General features: G+C 48.5%; 1 protein-coding gene across 2 annotated transcripts in view; it reads right to left on the bottom strand.

The window, feature by feature from the left end:
• Positions 1 to 14,907, bottom strand: part of RORA (RAR related orphan receptor A) — a 52,908-nt gene extending 38,001 nt beyond the window's left edge. For both annotated transcript variants that reach the window (XM_032232964.1, XM_032232965.1), the window contains exon 1: positions 14,775 to 14,907. In XM_032232964.1, coding sequence (XP_032088855.1) covers positions 14,775 to 14,805 — 31 coding nt within the window. In that variant the 5' untranslated portion in view covers positions 14,806 to 14,907. The remainder of the gene's footprint in view (positions 1 to 14,774) is intronic.
• Positions 14,908 to 16,589: the final 1,682 nt, after the last annotated feature.

Genomic DNA, 16,589 nt, shown 5'->3' with positions numbered 1-16,589 from the left:
CGACAGATCTTGACAAGTTATTTAGAAGCCGTTGCTCGGCTGCCGCTGTGCCCCCCCTTCCCCTTTCATTCAGCTGACCGGGCTGAGTCTGAAGGGCCGGCTTCTTTCTCTGGCCAATGGAGTAGCCGAAGAGAGCCGGACAATGCAGCCTTGGCAGAGCTCCGTCGAGGGAGAATGAACTGGCCTGCCCCGTATCGAGTATCCGAGGGGGAACATAATCCCTGCTCTGTTCTGCAAATATCTGCGCTGCGAGGGCAGCCGAGGACACGTCTTACAAGAGGCCAGCAGCCATGGATGGTGGGGAGGGAGGAGGGGAGGGGGAGGGAGACGGCTCTCTTGCAGCCTGGGAACCAGGAAAGCGGGGGGGGGCAGGGGGACCGGCCAAAGGTGCTGGGTGGTGCCAGGCCCCATTCGGATCGAGCGGGACCCCTGTGTGGCTTCTGCTCCCCTAATCAGCTCACAGAAATAAACCACCTTTTTAAAAACTCTGACTTTCAGCACTGGGGAAGGAGTTTCTCCTGGTCACAGTTAGGGGTCTGCAGCAGGGGGTCAAATTCTGAGATAATTTGGGGGTTGTTGGGGGGGGGCAATCCCAGGTCGCAATCCCGCAGAGGAAGCTCGGAGCAGAGATTCCCATCCTTCACAGTAAGGTTTTGCCCTCGCTTGCCCTTCCTCCTTGCGCTCTTAACTTATTCCAAAATTGACAGTCCTCGGCTTGTGACCATTCAAAATTACAGCAGGAAAGACCTATGCGCAGCCCGTCCATTTCTGACCTTCGTTCATATCCCTGGGGGTCCTGTAAACACAATCTGGGAAAATTGGCAACCGGCTCGCCTTGATGTCCGCCGCAATAACGCTAATTAATTGGTGCCACATAACGCTAATTAATTGGTGACCTTCCCAGCCAATTTCCAACAACAAAAAAGTCAATTAGGGAAGGACTACGGGGATTCAGTTAATGACAGGGGCCCTGGAGGTCTTCTAGTCCAACCCACCCCCATGCCCCTGGGGTTGTCAAGAGATGAGGTCTGTTCGTCCTGTGAAGAATGACTGATAAATTTCACTGCTCCATAAGGAACCCAGATAATTTCTTCAGGCAACATGGATCGGCACCTGAATTCAGCAGAGTGGATTTGAAATAGTCCTCAAAGTATGCCTCGAATGGTAGACATTCCAATTATTCTAAGCGACACGAAGCAGCCCCTCAACAGCCCAATGTCGACTCATTTGCCTGGTTTGCACAACACACACACAGGCCACAGTAGGATCTGTTTGCTTTCGGCTTAGCCTGTTGTATCAACACAGCCATTGTCGTTTATTCCGTAAACCCTAACCAGGCAACCCGAGTGCCCTTTCCGCTGGGTTCTTGCCTTTCAGCCCTACCAGGATAAACTCCCGCCGGCCCTCCCTCCTTGGCTCCGAGACCAGGGCTGTCTCTGCAATCCGGCTGCCTCCGTGGGGCCTGGCGTCTCCCAAATATAACAAATCTTAAGCAATTTCGCTCACAGGGAGATCCCACTTCTGAAATATTTACACTCTTCGGCACTTAATTCGCTGCATACGGAATGAGAACAGCCACAGAGCCGCATCGTGAGCGGCTTTTGAGCAAGAACGGGAACCTTTTACAACTGGAAATTCCTGTGATCCTGAGTGTTTTCTGTGCGCCTTTACGATCAGACAAGCAGAAGATGCTTTGCACCCTGCAAAACTCCAAGTGAAAAGGAGAGAAGCACCACCTCTTTCATCCAGGCAGGTTGAGTGCTGAAAAAGGGCCACTCGATGTACAAAGAAATATGTTTTTAGAAAGCTCTGGGCTTAATGCCCATCAGCTGTAATAATTATCAAATTATGTAGTGATCTGTGAACAAAGCAGAATTTGATTGACCTTCTGCCAGAAATTATTTCCCTTCTTTTTCCTAAAAAAAAACCCCAACACAACAACAAATTCAATGCTTGCACCAGAAAATTGTGTAGACGTTTTAAGGAGCTTATTGGTTATGGAATGAATTTTTGTTTCCTTAAGACGAGGCCATACTCTTCTCCTGCACGCTTCTTTGCTTACGCTCAAATAATTTGTAAACCGCATTAATAGTGCCAAACTATGAAAAAGGTGGTTCAAAGGGAAAGGAGGGTTGTGATTTGTTCCAGAATGTTGATTAACCCAGTGTTTCTCAACCTTGGCAACTTGAAGATGTCCGGACTTCAACTCCCAGAATTCCCCAGCCAGCAAATGCTGGCTGGGGAATTCTGGGAGTTGAAGTCCGGACATCTTCAAGTTGCCAAGGTTGAGAAACACTGGGTTAAGCCACAGTCAGAAGTGCAGCTTCCAGCGCTTGGGCCAAACGTCTCTCAAATTGTCTCCAAATCAAGCCACAAGATTTCTCAGGAATAAAAAAAAACCTGGGCTCTAAACGTAGATCTGGTCTGTGGCCCCCTGTGAAATCCCCCCCCCCCGTGAAAAAGAGAAATCCTCTCTGAATCCAAGAGGAAAAATAAAAGCACTTTTTGATGTTTCCATAAACGTGGTTCGCATTCATGCCCCCACAAGGAGACGTGCAGGCACATATGCCTCCCTTCGTGAATTTAATCTTCTGGCATGAAGGGATCTCCATAGAATCAAAGAGATGGAGGGGACCTTAAAGGTCATCAAGCCCAACCTCTTCCACCCCATGCCCAATAAACAACTATCCCCATTATGACCATCCTAACAGAAGCAAGATCCTTTATAAACAGCATCTTCTTCTTTCTCGAGACTCAAGCAGGCTCTCTACCCTTCCTCTGCACTATTTAGTTCTCAAGCTCTGTCCGGCTCCTTTCTTAGCACGATTTAATTTTTTAAAATTCGCTTTATTAGCGGGCTGCACGGATTCCTTCTGCAAGGAGAAGTGACCCAAGTACAGTAGAAATCCTGCCCCTTAAACTTATTTTGGCAAACTGGGTAAGAATATCTTGTTCAGAGCACACTGGCCTGGTTCCGCAATTTCTTAAAGAGAGTCTGTTACTAAACTGAAATCAGGGCGTCTCGTCTCGGCAGCTAAAGGGTCATTTGATGGTTTCGGCTTTTGTCAAAGGGAGAAATTTGATTAGCTCTGGTCTCCAAACTAAAAGCAAAGTTAGCCCAGAAGGAAGGCAGGGCAGCTTCAACTGGGCCTGTAATGAGAATGGCAAGGAGGAGGAGGAGGAGGAGGAGGAGGAGGAGGGGAGGAGGAGGAGGAGGAGGATGGAAAGAAGAAGAAGAGGAGGAGGAGAGGAGGAAGAGGAGGAGGAGAAGAAGAAGAGGAGGAGGAAGAGGAGAGGAGGAAGAGGAGAAGAAGAAGAGGAGGAGGAGGAGGAGGGGGAAGAGGAGGAGGAGGAGAAGAAGAAGAGGAGGAAGAGGAGGAGGAGAAGAAGAAGAGGAGGAGGAGGAGAAGAAGAAGAAGAGGAGGAGGAGGGGGAAGAGGAGGATGAGAAGGAGAAGGAGAAGAAGAAGGAGAAGAAGAGGAGGAGGAGGAGAGGAGGAAGAGGAGGATGAGAAGAGGAGGAGGAGGAGGAAGAGGAGGAGGATGAGAAGAAGAGGAGGAGGAGGAGGAGGAGGAGGAGGAGGAGGAGGGGGATTGGTTATGTCCGTCTTGGAATTCAAAGAAAATTTTCTGTCTGGCAGTGACGTCTCCAGGAAGAACAGGTAACCTAGAAAAACGCCTGGGCTCTTGGCCTGGGTGGGCTTTGATGGAGGATGGATCCTTTTCATATGCCGAAGGCCAAACCAGCCCCTTCCATTGCTGCATGCAAGACAGAAGGGACTTTAAAAGAATGTTGTGGTATTCTCTCTCTCCAAGATTTGGACAGAGTTGCCAGAGACAAAATAAACAAATTTGCTTTTATTTCCTCCAAGGATCTTTAAAAAGGGAAGATTTGATCCATGTTTCCAAGAGCCTGAGCTCCCTCTACCAATGGGATCTTCAAAGAAGGCAATGCTGTTGTTTTTTTGGGAGGTGGGGGGGGGTTCTTGGTTTTTGAAATTGGTAATTAATTGTTGTAATTAATTCTTTGGGGAAATACCACCCTGCCTTGGTTCTCCCTGAGCATGGTTGTTTCCTTGCAGACAATCCATGACCCAACTAGGTAACATCATCAGTGCTTAAAGGAGAGTTGGGTTTGCTCAGCACTGATGATGTGACCTAATTTGGGTCATGAAAGAGAGCCGAGGTGGCGCAGTGGTTAGAGTGCAGTACTGCAGGCCACTTCAGCTGACTGCTATCTGCAGTTCGGCAATTCAAATCTCACCGGCTCAAGGTTGACTCTGCCTTCCATCCTTCCGAGGTGGGTGAAATGAGGACCCGGATTGTTGTTGGGGGCGATATGCTGACTCTGTAGACCGCTTAGAGAGGGCTGAAAGCCCTATGAAGCGGTATATAAGTCTAACTGCTATTGCTAATTTCTGCATGGAAACAACCATCTCAGAGAGCACCAAGAGTCTTGTCTTTTTGTGCTTTCAAGGAAGGAAAGAAAAGCACTTTGCAAGCAGGGGGGGTGGGGTGGGGGGCATCATATTAGGACCCCAGGGGCCCAAAGGGGGAGTTTGTTCCTTTTGCCTCCCCCCATTGTCCTACTGGAAATGATTCCTTTGACATCACTGGACTGGGAGGAAAGGCAAGGTTTGCAACGATGACCCTTGCCCAGGGATCCAGGGAGGCAAGAAAGGGCGTGACAGGTAAATCGAGGCAGGTTGGGATGAATCAAGCAGGATGAACCAGCTCTCCCCAGCTGCTCCCTGAGCGCTTCACGTCGCGCAGGTAGGTTTTAGACGGCACCAGCCACCGACTTAATAATTTAATTATCAGGCCAGGAAAATCTGCACTTCTTGTTTTTGTTGGGGAAAAAAAAAATAACAAGTGCACCAAGACTGAATCAGCAAAGAGGAGATGCCTCACTTTCCATACCGGAAAATAAAACCTCATCTGCCCGTGTGGGCTTTCGTGGCATGAAATCCACATATATTTGGAGCAGAGCCTTGGCGAGTATTAGAGGGAGGGGAATGAAGGCCACAGGTTACGCCTAAAACTCTCCGGGAAAAAGAGGGTTACCGGTTTGTTGGTTTACTTTTTAAAAGGGTCACTTGGGCACCCAGCATCCTTCCAAGGTTTCAACGTCCGTGAAGTTTCATTTTTGATCTTGGGATGGGGCTTCTCTGCCCAAAAGGCTGTTTTTGGTGCCAGCCTTTTTCTGGATTCTTTGCGTCTCACCCCATAAACCAGGTTACATTTCTCTGAGGGAAAGTTTTGGGTCCCTTCGTTGCACCCTCCCTCCCTCCCTCCTTCTTTCCAGAAAGGAATAACGAGAATAAATCTGCTCAAAAATCATGTTTAACCTTTGGCTTGTGGATCTGAACTCCAGGTAGAGGTTTAAGAATGGAAGGGGGGGGTGGAATCTTGCTCCAGGAGATTGAGATTTAATGAATTTGTATGCCGCCCAATCCCAAAGGACTCCGGGCGTCTTACATAAAAACAATTTAAAAATACTAAAAAAAAATTAAAAATACAAAGAACAAAACAAGTTAAAAGAACACAACATACACTCAATTCTTAGTGGGGATGGAACTCAATCAAGGATCAGGAGCCCCAGGCCTGCCGGAACAGCCAGGTCTTAATAGACTTTCGGAAGGCCGAGAGAGTGGGGAGGGTCCGGATCTCGGGGGGTAGATCGTTCCATAGGGCTGGGGGATCAGCATGCTGAAGCAAAGTCTGCCCCCCATCATCAGAAGCTCTGCAAGGGGGGGGGAGCAGAGTTGTCTATTTGAATGCTTCTCTTTTTTTTTTTTCAGGTTCAAAAGTTTTATTTCTTTTAAAACAAACATTTCATCATTCCTCAATCAGTGAGACATCGGAGTACAATTTTTTGTGTGTCAAAATAGTTCTAATTTACCACCAAATTCTTGTCTAGCCTAATATATACCCCTCCCTCCCTCCACCCTCCACCCCCAACCCCCCTCCTCCTTCCCCCCCCCCCCCCGACTTCCCAGAACCCGTACACGGTATGGATTTCTAACAAACACAGTCTAAAATCTATTGAGAAAAAAGAAATAAAGAAATTAATGACATTCTACATTGACCTTAGCGTCTTCTTGCTGAGCTAACTTTAAACAATTTAAATCATTCCTGATCTTAAACATAGGCTAACTGGAATTTCTTGGTCCCGTATTTATTTTGTATATAGTCAATCCATTTTTTCCAGTCTCCTTTATATCTCTCGTTTGAGTGATCTTTAAGATATGCCGATATTTTAGCCGATTTTAGCTTCTCTTTTGTCTGCAGAAAAATGAGGCCGATCCACGGGGAGGATCCACCCGCCGACCCCCACCTGACGATATGCACGATCTACAGGATCAGGCAGGGAAATCCAGGAAAGGTCATAAGGCTGATTTAAGGCCACGAGAGATGTGCATTATTGGAGATGTGCATGAAGCACCTGGAACAGGCGGAGACCCGCAGCCTGCGCTGCATAGCCAAAGGTGCCTCTTGCCCAGAATGAGATGGCATGGGTGCCCTGCCAGGGAAGGCGTAGCTCTTTGGAGGAGTTGCGGAGCCACACCACAAACGACGCTCTTCCCTTCGACTTAAAAACACACCGATCTACCCATCTACCCATCAACGTATCATCAAGGCAGACAAAATAAACATGAGAGCCATGCTCGTCATGCTCCAAGTGAAGTCCTAACAGCCAACATCAGCAGCCAGAGAAGCAAGTCCATTCCAGAAGAAAGGGAGAACTTCAGGAAGGACCAGACCTACCAAGAAGGACTCTGATGGAAGATCAGCCAGAAAGTTTAGGAAACCTCTGATGGAGAACGTCAAAACTGCTGCTTTCTAAGAAGAAAGAGGCTCCTTTGATCTGTGCTGAATGTCTAAATGAGCCAGGAAGAAAACCTGCAACATTCAAAACAGCAGAAAAAGGTATAAGGGAGAAAACTACCCATCCAATCTGTTCTTCTGATGGGTTAATAGAGAAAGCTAATCTGGCTCTGCTGATGAGCTGGAGAAAAGGAGAATAAAAAATAGTTGGTCAGCTGCATGAATGAAGAAAAACAGAGAAGACGTGGCTGTGTTTCCCATCCCTCTTTTTCTTGCTTGGCTACAGTGAAATCTCGAGCTGGCTTGCTCGGCTCTGAAAATATTTCAGACAAAAAATATCTGCTTTTTGTCCAGAATAGAATGTGCTAATTTCCATTCTGAAATATGTTGCATTATATGAGAGAATCTACCAGGAAAAATGCAAGCAAACAGGGGTGGTGGTTTTTTTGTGTGTGTTATTGTTTCTGGAAAGCAGAAAATAAATAAATACAAGCTTTGGGGAGGAAACAATGGATTAAACAAACAAAAACAAGAACTTATAGAAAAAGAAAACATGGGTTTATACAAATATATGTGTGGGAGAGAGAGAAGGACAAGGGGAAAAAAACCCTGTGCTTTAAAGAAGGGATACAAACTTTTTAAACATGTATCCAATTACTTCTGTCCAGTAACACACATGAAAGTAATGTGTTAAATAAATATTGTTACTGTACTGTAGCCAATAACTATGATTAGATTTACCTTCACTGTTTGGCTTTCCAAAGTTCTTTTTTGTTATGTCAATATTTCAGACAAAGCAGACCTTCCACTCTCTTTTAAAGAACTACTGATCCAGGGAATGAGTATTTGCTTATCCAATTCCTAAACTGCCCTCTTTCAAATACAAGGTTTAGGGTAGGTTAAGTGGACAAACTTCCCAAACTAATCCGGAACACTGAATTACACAGAGCTGCCCTTCCAGCAGGAAATGAGTGAACTGATTTGCAAAGCAAACAAAATGCATTGCAACCTAAAAAATACTCTATTTTGGACAATAAATACCAGTAGAAACCTAATGGAGAAAAAAAAAACAAGGTTGTCATTTCTTTGAGAGTGGGCGGCATACAAATTAATTAAATAAAATAAATAAAATAAGTTTCCACGTATGATAAAATTTCATGGAAGTTGTTGATCAATGAGAAATGTTGATCTATGAAGACAGGACAATGTTCATTTCATCACTTTACTTAAAAAGGCAAAAAGGTGTTACAATTCAAATCATCTCTCCACCGATAATAGGGAAGAATATAACTTGGAAACTGGCACTATTTTGCCCGAGGTTTCCAAGGCTTCCACAATGCTTCTGGCCTTCGCCATTGCTCAGCTACAGATCTTCAGGGAGAAAAGGCTACTTCAAGAAAGACTTCCAGCCTCAACTGTCTGACTGGCCCATCATTTTTGATGGCTAGTGGTAGGTAGGTAGATGAATCTCCTGAAGGTGTTTTGAAAAGTTACGTTCTTGGGATGAAACGATGGAGAGGCAAAAGAGGAGAAAAACAGCCAGACTGGCAGAGTTGATCGTAATTCCTCCACCCGAGGTTCAAGAGGGTTTTGGAGATATGCTCCAGCAAAATGCTCTGAGCTCCGGACTATTTGAAGAAGCCTTCTGAGATGTCTCCAATCAATGAATTGGAATTGGAATTTATTCAATTTGTAGGCTGCCTTATTCCCCGAAGGGACTCAGGGCGGCTGAACAAAAGCCAAGGGAAGGGGAACAATTACAAAAAAGTAAGACAAAACAATCAGACGATACAGACAATTTAAAAACACAGCAGACACAGCAAATTCAAGTAGGGGGGGGAACTCAACCCCAGGCTTGCTGGGACAGCCAGGTCTTCACGGCCGTCCGGAAGGCCCGAAGGGTGGAGAGGGTCCGAATCTCCACGGGGAGCTCGTTCCAATTGATAAAAGTTGCTGTCAGCAATCATCCATCAACACATCCGAGGCACCCATTCTGCACAACTGGGATGTTAATCACATCCTAAGAGGAGCCTAGGAGTGGGCAGCAAAGGGATTTCGTAAATGAGCAACAGGCCTTCATGTCCCAAATCTGAGTTTGAGGGCATCCCATATCCTGGAACCTCCATCACTAGAACCTCTCCTTCTCTGCATTCCGAATTGTGGGGACCATTTCTCCATGGAGACTAGGAAGCGAGAGCAAGAAAACGCTTAATACAGTGGCTGTGACAAGATTTAGTTTCCCCACAACAATTGTGCCGTCCTGGATGACAGCCAAGTACATCATTCTGGAAATTATAGGAGAGAGAGTGCAGGAGGTGTCTAGGCTGGTACTCAGGAGAATTGTAATCCAGTTGATCTGGAGGCATCAGACATCTTCCCTTTGCACGCCACCCAATTCCCAATTCTCAAACTTAAGAATCACTGAAGTCAGCATATCTCAACCTTGGCAGCTTTAAGATAAATGGACTTCAACTCCCAGAATTCCCCAGTCAGCTATGCTGGCTGGGGAATTCTGGGATTTGAAGTCCACCTGTCTTAAAAGTTGCCAAGGTTGAGATATGCTGACCTAAGCACTGCGATTACTTCTGAACAGGTATTTCCAGGCCAGTGTGTGCATTAACACACAACTGAAAACCAACAACTCAACACACCTCTCAGCCAAAGTCTTGATCCTGCTTCCCCGCATCCATGGCAGACTCCCATTGACGTCAGCCAAGCCTCTGTGGGTGGAGTGCCTACACCGATGGATTGGGGAAATGTTTTTCCTGGCTTCTTTCAGCGTTGCACCAGCACAAGTCAAAACAGGTCAAGAATCAACTCATCAACTGTTGAGCACGGATGTCAGTTCGCACCAAACACTCCAAGAAATGTTCTTTGTGGAAAACATGCGCCACCAAATCGATCTCCCAAGGTAGCAGGGAAGGCGCCGGCAGACCAGCGGATCTCAAAACTTTAATGCACACTTTCCCTGAGAAGAGGATCTCTTGGAGACCCCATATTTCCATGGGAGAAAAGGGCTAAGTTTGGAGATCATGGATGAGGACACATGAGTCTCTCTCTCTCACACACACACAGATGGAGCCCCCAAACCTGAATTGCTCTTTTATTATTATTATTATTATACAATTGTATCACAGCAGCCAGTTGTTTCGCCGGATTTGGCATTGGTTACTAGTCGGGCCCCACCCAGGGGCCTAGGACATCGTAACGTATTTTCTTAATATGCGTGCAGATCCAAGCAGTGCGGCTTTTTGCATTTGACTGATGGTGATTTTGTCAATTTTTAACTGTTGGATTATTATTATTATTATTATTATTATTATTATTTTATTTTTATTTATTATTATGAATATTTTTTATTTCCATTTCCATAACACACACTCACATGCATACTATACATAGCCCGTATCGTATAGTATTAAATAATAATTACATCAGTTCCTCTTGTCAACAATACCCAGAAAAATAGAAACCCATTATAGCTCTTCTGCTCTCCATCCGTATGGAGAGCAAACCTGAATTGTTCTTGAGAGCCTCTGATAACTTAGGTTGCCTTGCTGGTAATTTTACTGGTAATTTTTGATGGGAATCACCCCATGGAGACTGGCCCAGGGATGGCAATTGGCCAATTAATTGTGACCCTGATATTGCTGGTTGTTGCGCTGCTGTTCAAAGTTACCACTGTAGTATTGTGTGTGCTTCTATGTGTGTGAGACCTTACCATGTTTATGTGTTACGTATTTATGTTGTATCATGATTGATTCGATGGTTGGTTGTAATGTGCTATCAGGAAGGAAGGAAGGAAGGAAGGAAGGAAGGAGGGAGGAAGGGAGGGAGGGAAGGAAGGAAGGAAGGACGGACCTCAAGATGTACCCATAACCGGAGCTCCAACAATTGGTCAGAGAATGCTATTATTATACTCTGCTTTGGGACTGGCCTATGGCTTGAACTTGATGTCAAAGAATCCACCCAGCTGGGTCACTTCCAAAGCCAATGGGGCTGCTTTCTTTATAGTGCCTGAAGCATTCTCACTCTTAACCTCCCCTAGCCCACCAGTTCAGGGACTGGGAAGGCAGTGCGGGTGGAGTGAACGCCAGTCCAGTGGGTGCCTGCCCGTATTCCTGGGCTAATGGTGCCAACCAGCTGAGCTTTTCAAGGCAGTGTTCAGTTAGTTCCCCCCCCCCCCCAAATTTGCCACAAGAGAAACAAGAGGAAGGGAGTTTGGATGTAGCTGCCAGTAAAAGGAACCTAATCTTTAAAAATGCTTCATCTACAGAGCCAATTCAGATACGGCAGAGTGAGGGAAACCAAGCTTTTCCTCTGGTTATTTACTGATGAAATGAATACCCTTCGAAAGAGGAGTAGCCCGAACTAGATGACACGATAGAAGGAGCAGGGAAACAGGAACAGCCTTTAATGAAAACATGCGAGCTAAAATATACAGTCTGTCAAATCTGCATAAAACAACAGATTGCAATTAAACATGAAAGGAAAATCTTCCACAGACCTTCTGGGAGTGAATTCATCTACGGTGACCAGGTTCATAGTTCACGCTAAAACCAGGGCATTAACCATAGCTTGATCCAGCCACAGTGGTTGCATTCTGTGTGAATTGCACTGAATTCCACTGCGCTGAAACCGATTATTGTGACGCCTTGTGGCCTCCTGCCCCTCTTTTTATTTCCACCTTAATAGCTCTCATTTCTGACAAGGAGATCACAAGCTCCAGTCACAACTTTGGAGGCTCAAGCAGCAGAGAGAAATATTTCAAAATATCAGCAAGACGTGCAAGACATGGTTTAATAGATGGCAAATTTCTGCACTCTTACTGAGCCTCACAGCAGTCCTGCTCGATGTGCCGGGCCTCTAATGTCCCTTCTCAATCACGGCTCTATTATTTATTATTAACAGAAATTTGCCGTACGACAAGAGTTGTCTAATTACTTTCACCTTTCCTTTTTAACAACAAAGTGCCTGCTTCACCACAATATTTTTGTTTCCTTGAGCTAATTACAGCAGCCTGCCTCGGTTCAGAAGGCAAAGTGCTTGGAGAGTTTATTTCCCAGAAATGAAGACTTAGGCAAAGTGTAGCTTTATTGTAGCAAAACTACAAAACCTTTATGGAGGAATGCCAGTCACTGCTGGGTATCCAATGCGGGGGCCGTTTATAATCATCATTGTGGGACTATCTTCTTCTCCAGGCTCTGTGCAAAGAACTCGGAGTGACTTTTTCCTTTGGGAAGGAAGATACAGTTCCTGTCTGTTCCTTGCTTTGGTAACTCTCTGATATCAGATTATGGTTTATTTTGTTATTGACCGAGATCTGGGCTTTGCAAAGCGAGGCTCTGAAAGGCTCAGCTAAAATGCCATTTTGCTATTCTACAGCATTACTGCAGGGTTTACTTGCTGCTCCGACCCTGTGGAACGATCTCCCCCCAGAGATCCGGACCCTTCCCACTCTCTCGGCCTTCCGGAAAGCCACTAAAACCTGGCTGTTCCGGCAGGCCTGGGGCTCTTGACCCTAAAATATGGTCCAGCCCCATTTAGAACAGAGTATATGGTGTGTTGTTTTTTAAATCTATCTTTTCTCTTTCCCTGTATTTTATTTTTGATTTTATTTCGGTATTGTAAGCTGCCCAGGATTGGGCGGCATATAAATGTTATTAAACTTTAAACTTTACTCAGGATAGTCAACTCACAGATTATCCCCATGGCTTTTTAACCGTAAAAACGAAGAGCCGCTTCATTTCATGTAGCGATGGGGAGCTGTTAAACTGTACCACAACCCTCCAGATACCCACAGTGACGTAAGACAGATGAAAAAGAAACAATAGAATGACAATTCTGACAATTATCACAAATGGCCTAATTGAACTATCTTCTCCCCACCCCCCCACCCCCCCACCCCGACTCTTAACTTTTTATCCTTTTGAATATGGAGCTCATTTTCAAAGGGATTCGGCAGAGTCCCTGCAATCTGCTGCCCCTAATTTTTTTAGGGTGGTGAGGACAGGAAAATACGGAAGGGCATGTGTTCCCTTTTAGTTCTACATTATTTTGAGAGTCCTAATCTAAATCATTGAATCTCCCACGAAGCCCTACAAAACATCAACATGCGGTAAAATAATCTTACGATCAAGACCCATTTTCTCCACTTCCCCTGTACGTTTTAGCTTAAAAAGTCCCCGATGCTTCCCATCTCCTTTTCTCTGCACAAACCAGCAAATCTATCACTTCCCAGCAGCCAGAGGTCAGCGCAAGACAAGAGAGAGGTACAGGCATTATTTAAAGAGAGGGAGGGAGGGAGGGAGGGAGGGGGGGGAGAGATATGATTTTCACAAATCTGTTTGTTAGCAATAGACCAAGGCTGCAGTCCGTCACGTTCGAGAGAAATTAATCAGTGCTATTAACGTCGATTCCTCCCGCAGCTTTTGACTGCCAAATCGAAAAAGAAACAAGAAGGGCCACGAGTCAAGAAGGCGAAGGCAACAGCGTAACACCAACACTCGCAGTCATTACCGGAGATCTGTTTCCTCTGCCCGCAAGACTAGAGATGGGAAGATTAAGACCTAAATGTGATATGACAAACCCAGCCTAAAGCAACGTGTCAGAGACGATATCGCACAAAATCATTTTTGTGGGACTTGACAATCACCCAACCTTCTCACCAGCCAGCTCCCATTTCAACTGGTTTGATGCTCTCCGGGATGTTCAACCACCTAGCCAACTTAACTGGCACCCGGTGCCCATTCCTTTCAGGCAGGGACAATGCTCTGGGAAGCTGCTGCCCATGGTGGATTCCATGCGCTGCTAGGTGGGTGCTTTGGGGGAGATTTCTGTGCCTCTCGACTGCGCTTCTCCACAACCCCCGAGCTCAGCCTTGAGTTTCTCTATCGCAGGCAGGCTCCAAGCTCCCCGCCATCATTGGGGAGCAGCCTCGGGGTGCCGAAGCTGTTGTCCTAAATGTTCAGGACCCCCCCCCCCCCCTTTCCCAAAGGAAGCCAGCCCCGGTTTCCCTACAGAAGAAGACCTGCACATCTAGCCATGGTTTAAGGAAGGGACGTTCGTGCCAAATCCGTTCCATGCCACGGAAGCCATTTAACAACTCTATTAGCCCAATTAAACGGCGCTTCTCGAGCCAGGGGAACTCGGGGGGGTCGCGTAAAGTGAGAACTGCGGAGGAATCGGGCTGGCAAACTCCAAGGCAGCCAAAGCCGGGGGCCAATCAAGCCTCTCCCGGAGCTCATGAAACCAACACGCAACTTCTTTCCCCGGCTGGACTCTCGGGATCATCTTTTGCAGCACCGTAAACAACAACACCCAACGCTCCCCGCCCAGAGGGCCATTGCTCAACCCCCGCGGACTCCACCGGCCAGAGGAGCAGAGCGGACTGGAAACTTGGCAGTGCTATTTGGGGGGGGGCGAGGGGGGGGCTTGAAGTATTAAGCAGCGAGGCGTTACTTGAGGCTTTGCCCACGTTGCCCTGCAAAGGGGGAGACTCGGGGCTCTTAAGGCGCAGAAAGACCCCCCCAAAAGCCCCGCGCCCCAATTCTCCAAGACGGCTCCGGTTTCCCCGCAGCTCAACGGGGTCCCGGACTCGCCCCGCTCCGGAAGGGGAGTTGGCGCGGGGAAGAAGCCCGGACGCCCTTCCGAGCGGGGCTGCCGGAGCCCCAACACGCGCGGCTCTCCCCGCGGAGGGGCAAAGTCTGGCTGCCGTCCAGGCACCGACCGCGGCTCCTCCTCCTCCCGGGAGACCCCCCCCCGCCCCGGGACCACTAAGGCCGGGCCGGCAGCCTCGCCCGCAACGCCCCGCCGAAGCGGCGTCCGGGGCTCCGCCGCCCGCTCTGCCCTGAGCCCGGGGAGCCGGGCCGGCGCTGCGGCCAAGCGGGCTGGGACCGAGCCGCTGCAGGCCGGGCATGGCGAGGGGAGTCCGGGGGTGGCGCTCACCTTTCATCGCGGCGCTGACCAAGCACATCATTCGGCGGGGCTGCGGCGCCTCCGGCTCCTCCGCGGCAGGCGCCCGCCAGGCAGCGCGACCGGCCCTGGCAGCGGCGGAGGCAACGGCAGCCTCCGCCTCCTGCGCGCCGCGGCCCAGCTGAGGCGCCATGTGACCGCCCGGAGCCCCGCCGGGCCGCCCCTCGCTCGCCTCGCCCCGCCGCCGCCGCCGCCGCTCCGCCCTCCCTCCCTCCCTCCCTCCGCAGCAGAGGCGGGAGGGGCGCGGGGGCTGCTGCACTGCTGCGCCAGGGCGGGCGAGGGGGGGAGGGGGGGAGGCTGCCCATGCCCCCTCCCTTGGGACCCCGCAGCAGGGCAAACTGGGAGGGAGGGGCTCCGGGACCCCTGCTTCCTTCCTTCCCCTCCCTTTTTGGCCAGAGAGAGAGAGAGGGAGGGAGGGAGGGAGAGAGAGAGAGAGAGACACACACACACCAGTGGCCAGGTGGATCCTGCCGGAGTCAAGGTGCACCTGGGGTGGGTGGCCCCCACATACTTTGCCCTTAAAAAGGCCAAGCATTGGTGAAGCCTGGCCATAAGCATCCCCCCCCCCCCAGTCCCACCATCCACATTCAGGGAACTTGCCTTAAGGGGCCTCCTGACTGCCCTCTGCACCCTCCCCAGCTGGCTTTCAACAAGTAAAGCCAATGGGGGGGGGGAACCAGATTTGTTTAACAACCTTGGCAGGAAAAAAAAAGGTCATAAAATTGGACGTGACTCACTTAACGTCCACACCACGTATCAACTGAAGAAAGAGAAAAAGATGAAAAAGAGCCTTGCATTCTCCATGTCTTGTGTGGGGGGGGAACCTCCAGATTATCGACTGAGTCTCATCTGGTGGCGCAGACCAAGAGACCCCCCCATGGAACCCACCCAACCACCCCGGCCGCTGATCAGGAGCAGCCCTCCAGCTTTTGGAACTGGAGAAGGGAAGGCAGACACACACATACACCCCCCCCCCCAAAACCTTCTGCTGTGCCCAGCTTGGCCTGTTCACACAATTCGTGGCTGTTGTGTTTGGGTACAATTTTGACAGACAAAAGCAATAATTAGGACTTTGGGACTTGAACGAACTGCGGATCATGTCGCTGGAGAGAAATGGCCTTTTCTGCTGGGCTGGGGTTTACCGAATGGAGCAGAAATGAAAAGCGGCAGCAGGAAGGAGCAGGGGGGTTGGGGGGTGGGCAGGAAACCCACCAAACTGAATTCCGCCGCATTTTGTCTGTCTCAGCAAAACAGAGTTTCTTCGCTCCCTTCTTTCTAGATGGGAAAAAAGGCAGGAGATCAAAGCTTTCAACGGGATTGCTAGAAGCCAGAATTGTATACAAACAGTGTGTGTTAAAATATGCCTGGGAGACAGCTGGCTTTGGAAGGGGTGGGGTAGCACGGAGGGAGGGGCTGCAGATCTACAAGTAGGCTCCTTCTGGACTACAAGCTCCATGCGGCTATTCTTCCCAGGCACCATAGTTCTGGCGGTCGGTCTGACAATCCCTCACACCCAATCTGCCCCCCCCCTTGGAAAAGAGAAAGGAGGGAAGGCCAAGAGCATGTCAAAAGTGCTTCCAAGATCTTCGGTTACAGCCTGGAGTCACGCCACGGGGATCAGAACCAGCCACAAGGATGTCACAATATCCACGCAGCCGCTTCTCCCCTCTAATTGATGGCCAATGTTCTTTGTCAATCTCCAGATGCAAAAGAGGTTTTGCCTTCTCGGTGTGGAATATTCACAGAAGAGGCCCCCGAATGTTCCTGAAGGTAGAAATTCATTCTCCG

The sequence above is a fragment of the Thamnophis elegans genome, chromosome 16 (genome assembly GCF_009769535.1).
Source record: "Thamnophis elegans isolate rThaEle1 chromosome 16, rThaEle1.pri, whole genome shotgun sequence".
NCBI lineage: Eukaryota > Metazoa > Chordata > Lepidosauria > Squamata > Colubridae > Thamnophis > Thamnophis elegans.
This window is presented reverse-complemented; position numbering and strand designations above follow the sequence as displayed.